General features: G+C 31.7%; 1 protein-coding gene across 1 annotated transcript; it reads left to right on the top strand.

Moving 5' to 3' along the window:
- Window positions 1-511: 511 nt before the first annotated feature.
- Window positions 512-2,876, top strand: LOC149897232 (lewis-type alpha-(1,3)-fucosyltransferase-like). Its single transcript, XM_090116793.1, has 3 exons — window positions 512-954; window positions 2,071-2,505; window positions 2,591-2,876. Exons 1-3 carry the CDS (start codon window positions 512-514, stop codon window positions 2,874-2,876), a joined length of 1,164 nt encoding a protein of 387 aa, XP_089972919.1.
- The last annotated feature ends 2,652 nt before the right edge of the window (window positions 2,877-5,528 follow it).

Raw genomic sequence — 5,528 nt, 5'->3', positions numbered from 1 at the left:
ATTTAAAACATTAACAACGTTAATATAAAATAAACAAAATGTATGTTTATGAGAACGAATAGTACCTATGTTTGTAACAACGAATTCATGTAAGTGAATGCTTACTAATTCAATCCAGTCTATAATTTTAAAAAAATACGCTGAACCTAAATTATCGATTTTAACAAAAAATATACATTCAAATGATAAATCAATGACCGATAAATATATTTATCGTACGGAGAATACACGTGTGGGTTTCCTGTCGTCATGATACAGTTGACCAAGATATTATATAAATAATTATAGCAGAAATAAGGACAAAAGATTTGACGTAGTAACTCTTATTGTGTTTCTTCGAGAATCTGTAACAATATACATGTTTGTAAATATAAGCTTACCTGTAGCTTGCAGTCTTACCGCCATTATCCTATCAGACTAATTATAAGTGTATCGTGCTCGTTCCGAATTACGACCGTATTAAATCAGACTCATTCTAATTTGAAACTAATAAATAAGATAAAATTTGAAGATGAATTTACTTAGAAATCAAAGGTATTTTAAAATCATTTCGCATCTAATTCTACTCACGGCCTTCGCATACATAATAACAAAACAAACATCACGCAAATTACCAAAAATTAATGAAATAACTCGTTTTGTACCCGATATGAAACACATATTAATTTGGACTGATATTCAAGATTTGGAAAGCAATGGACAATCATATTTTATCAAACGAAAATGCAATTACTTCAACTGCTTTTTAACGAAAAACAAAAGCCTCTTTGGTGATTTGAGATATTTTGATTTAATACTTTTTAATTTGCAAGATGTGAGCCAAGACACACAAGTGTTGCCATATATCAGAAGTAATAATCAAAAATATGTTTTTGTGGCAAATAGTTCCGCTCATAATTACCCTGTTTGTGATTCGATCTATGATAACTTTTTTAACTGGACGTGGACATATAAGTGAGTTTTATATTATTTTTTATTAATATTAGAATAGATGTTTCAGAGTAGCTGCTAATTCAGTTTTTAAGAAGAGTAGACTGAGTTCGTTTATTAATTTAGCATTTAATCACTCCATTTTCATACCACTACCACGCATGTAGGTTTAAGAACATATCAGGTACCTATTCTTAAATTCTATAAAATAAATGATAAATTTATATACCATAATACACAATATTCATGTCAGCTACGCGTAGCGATCGAATCAAAATATTATACAGTCAGTACAGTATAACATAAAGTGCACAGTTGCGTAATACGTATCCATATAGCTTTACATCTTATATAGTGCAATGTATGCTATCTATAATCTTATATATAAAAATGAATCGCAAAATGTGGTGGTAAGAGCATAACTTGAGAACGGCTGAACCGATTTCGATAATTCTTTTTTTATTATATTCCTTGAAGTACGAGGATGGTTTTTATGTAGAGAAAACGTAAATATGTACCACGGGCGAAGCCGGGGCGGACCGCTAATTATCTATACAAATATTATAAAGCTGAAGAGTTTGTTTGTTTAATATCTCAGGCCGCGCTAATCTCAGGAACTACTGGTCCGATTTGAAAAATTATTTCGGTGTTAGATAGCCCATTTATCGAGGAAGGTTGTAGAATATATATTGTTAGACGTGACTTTTGATTTAATATTTTTGTGGATAAATAGTTGTCAATATAGTTGTCACTGTTTCCTGTCCGAACATGCTTAGCTGTCGAATACTATAAATTGCCGCTTTCCTTTGACTCGTGGCGCATTCGTACGAATCGTGCCTAGGGGCTCGAACGCTGTTTATACGACGTTCGACCCAACTACCCTCACTTTACTAATAGTCGTTGACTAGCTGCGTTTTGTTATCAACTACCTACATCAATTAGGTAGCTGTGTAGAATCGCAGTACATTCTTATTACATTCAAACTAATATTTAACCCTCTCTCGCTTTCTTATTTCTTACAATATCATCACCCTAAAACCAACAGGAGCTGAGCGATGCGGGTGAAACCGCGGGGCACAGCTAGTATAAAATATAGAGCTATAAAGATACAAAATTGTTGGAACAAAAATATATTTCCAGATACGACTCAACGATACCGTACAAATTCATAACAGTTCACAATTTGCAATACGAAGAACTGGGCAGCCATTTTCACTGGAACACCAACATGAAACCCATCGATGCGAAACTAAAATCCCAATTACAGACAAAATCTAAAGCCGCTGTCATATTCCTTGACGAGTGCCACAGTAGGAGCAAACGGGAAATATTAGTGAAAGAACTGCAGAAGGAATTAAGCAGATTTAATTTAACAGTTGACGTGTTTGGAGCGTGTAGTGTCAAACAATGTAAGAGAAAAACTATGCACGGATGCTTCTGGAGAGTCAAGAAGACGTACTATTTCTATCTAGCTCTTGAGGATTCTTTATCGCCGGATTATATCACGGATATAGTTCTTTATGCGTATAATAATAACGCTGTGCCGATTGTGTATGGTGGAGCTAATTATGTCAGGTATTAAATAATAATTTTCCCATAAATGTTAGTTCCATAAACTCATCTGTTTTCCTTTAATTTTATCAATTAAATATATTTCTAGATACCTACCACCCGGCTCCTACATCGATACCTACAAAAAAACTTCCTCTCAAATTGCGGAAGCCATGTACAACGTAATAAGAAATAGGGAGCTATACTACGACTTCTTCAGGTGGAAGAACCACTACATCATCAGCAAATCCTCAGGGTTGGATGGGTGTGCTCTTTGTGAGCTGATGAACAACCCAGCACGGTTGATCCAGCAGTATTCGTATAGCAGCTTCAGAAAATGGTGGAATCCGAAATATCAAGCGCATTGTGCGGTTTCTAACAAATTGGTTTTGTAGTTTATCAAACAGTTTGTAGACGAAATAAGTTATTAGTATACAGTATCTAGGTAAAACTATATGTAAAAATCGTGATGTAAAAATGTAAACAAAATAACATTAATTGATTTACTTCAAGTAAGTATCTTTTTAAATCTAAAATAGTACGAATCATAGTTAAAATAACATAATACATAACTAAAATAAAATCGTACGGTTAAACAGAAATGTATGTGGTTAAATTTAGAACCTGTGTTCTATTCAAACGTTATAAATAAATACGCCTGCATGTTAAATTTATACTACTTATTTAACACTTAATAGTTTTTTTTAATTACCCTAAAAATAAACTTTGCCCTTATTTTTTTCTGTCTTCGTCCTTATTTATTATGATTTCATAATTATGTACTTATTTTAATGAAAATAACCATTATGTTCCTTTACAAGACTGTTTGCATTAAAATCTCTACATTTTCAATTAAATGCATGCATTTAAGATTTATATACATTAAATTGATTCACATAAGCTATAAAAAACAGTTGCAGTCAACTATATTATTACAATTATCGTATAAAAAGCAAAACAAAAAGAATAAATTAAGCGAGTGAACAAGCGGCCGGATCACATCCATTCCACAAACATGGATTAAAACTTTAAATTATTTTAACAGATTAAAATGTATGATAAAACATCGCATTCATTGGATATCGTCGACACCCCGGGACCCGTGTTAATTTAACTTTAAATCCTGTTTTATGTAATTATTACGCTCACATGTATTAAATAAATCTACTAGGAAGAAAGTATTTCGAGGTTCCAGAATTGATTAATTACCTAAGTTCTACTTCTTCATTATTATGTATTTTAATGCAAGCCGGCTAAAACTTTTTATTTCTATCAATGTATATTAGTAAATATTGATGAGGATAGTAATTTATTGAAAGCGTTACTATTTTTCTACGCTTAAAACAAGACATTCATGATCTTTGGAGTTTGGTTAGAACATTATCTTTTATTAAGTATATATAATATATTGAGAAGTTGGTAGGTACCACTCGTATTTTACGGAAAATAAAACCTACAACATACCTAATATAATTGTGATAATCGTAGCATCCACAGTTCGGAAATATCAAGCTTACAAAAGTTGAGAACTAAAGGCGTCGATACACTTAACTATTTAGCGGTAAGTCGGTAAGTCAGTAAGTCGAAGTCGGTTCAACTATCGGAAAGCCGTTGAAACTGTTCGCAATCGTAATCCCACTCCATTTTTAATAATCCCTCAGAGTTGAGAGGCTTTTAAATTGTACTAACGGATGTACTTGCAACGAACTATTAAGTTTTACTCTTGATAGATGAAGAGAGGTTATAAAAGCAGTAAATTTTAAACTAGGTAACGATCTTTTTTATATATACCTTATTATTATTTATACATATATCTACATATATTAATTTCTTTCTTATTAAATAGATAAATTTATAAATTATAAGTCTGTCACGACATGGACTTCGCACGTGATCTGGAGAGACCTTTTCATATTAGTATAAAAAATTATAAATACATGCCTTTCCTACATACATAACCAATACTATGTTGGGTATATTTTTTAGTTAGTTTTATTAATAAAAAATAAAATCTGAAATTATGAAAAAAAAACCAATAGGTATTAGGTATTTCTAAATAAACGCTGTTCGTACGTTTCTAACTTTCTATTTTAACAAAGAGTACTCAGAACTCAACATTTTTCTTTTTTATTGGATTCCAGAATAGAACTCTGTATTAGTAATCTGTGGTAATTGCCTCTGTCACGACTCACGATCTCTCGAAATAACGTATCCCTGGTGAAGTAAAATACTTTATAGTCCATTCGATTTAAGTTGTTAACCTAGGTACTACTTTATTTATTCTATTCGATTTAAGTTCTTATATGATATTTAAACGATGAAATTGTATGGAATATAATATACGCTTTACATTTTTACCTTAAACTTTTGCTACTTTGTTTCTGTATTGTTAGCTCAAAAGGTACTGCCAAAGAACTGAAAAGTCCGCCTAAAACTTATTTTCCCATATTCTTTAAACAAAATGTTTTTTTTTAATAAAATGCTAAGGAAATTTCAGTTATAACATTTTCGAATTCCAAATACGAAAATGTTTTCAAACGGTAGAATGTTAATTTAAAACTATGAAGCGCGGTTGGTTCTTGGGAAAATGTTTAATGGGGGCGGCTGTTTACCTAAGACGCAGTTTCGTAAAGTTAAGAGTTGAGACAGAAAATTACCCTGCGCGATTCGCGGGGAATATTAACAGTTTTCTAAACTTTGAAAGAATTATTTCATAATGTTACCATTGCGAGTTAATTTAAGTTGCTTGGTCGTGTTTTTGAAGCAATTTGAATTTCGAATTGGTTTATATTTCTTTGTTTTTACGTTGCAGATGGTTTTGTTGAATTGCAATAAATATTTAATTTCATGTCGATTTCATTCATTTTTAGAGTACCCTACCTATTATGTTATTTTTAAATATTATTATGATATAACTAGCTTTCCACCCGCGGCTTCGCCCGCGTTTTCAAAGAAAAACTCGCATAGTTCCCGTTCCCGTGGGATTTCCGGGATAAAACCTATCCTATGTGTTATTCTGATGTATAAGCTATATTGTGGTAAAGTTT

This window comes from Colias eurytheme, chromosome 26 (genome assembly GCF_061535395.1).
Source record: "Colias eurytheme isolate Ceu_HAF_F1 chromosome 26, ilColEury1 Martin Lab GWU primary, whole genome shotgun sequence".
NCBI classification, from domain to species: Eukaryota; Metazoa; Arthropoda; class Insecta; order Lepidoptera; family Pieridae; genus Colias; species Colias eurytheme.
The sequence above is the reverse complement of the archived record's forward strand: the minus strand, read 5'-3'. Positions and strand labels throughout refer to the sequence as shown.

Bases quoted from the DNA above. Each gene is read 5' to 3' on its own strand.
- LOC149897232 (XM_090116793.1), top strand. From the start codon at position 512: ATGAATTTACTTAGAAATCAAAGGTATTTTAAAATCATTTCGCATCTA. The intron at 955-2,070 runs GTGAGTTTTATA...ATATATTTCCAG, and splicing joins AACTGGACGTGGACATATAA to ATACGACTCAACGATACCGT. The intron at 2,506-2,590 runs GTATTAAATAAT...ATATATTTCTAG, and splicing joins GGTGGAGCTAATTATGTCAG to ATACCTACCACCCGGCTCCT.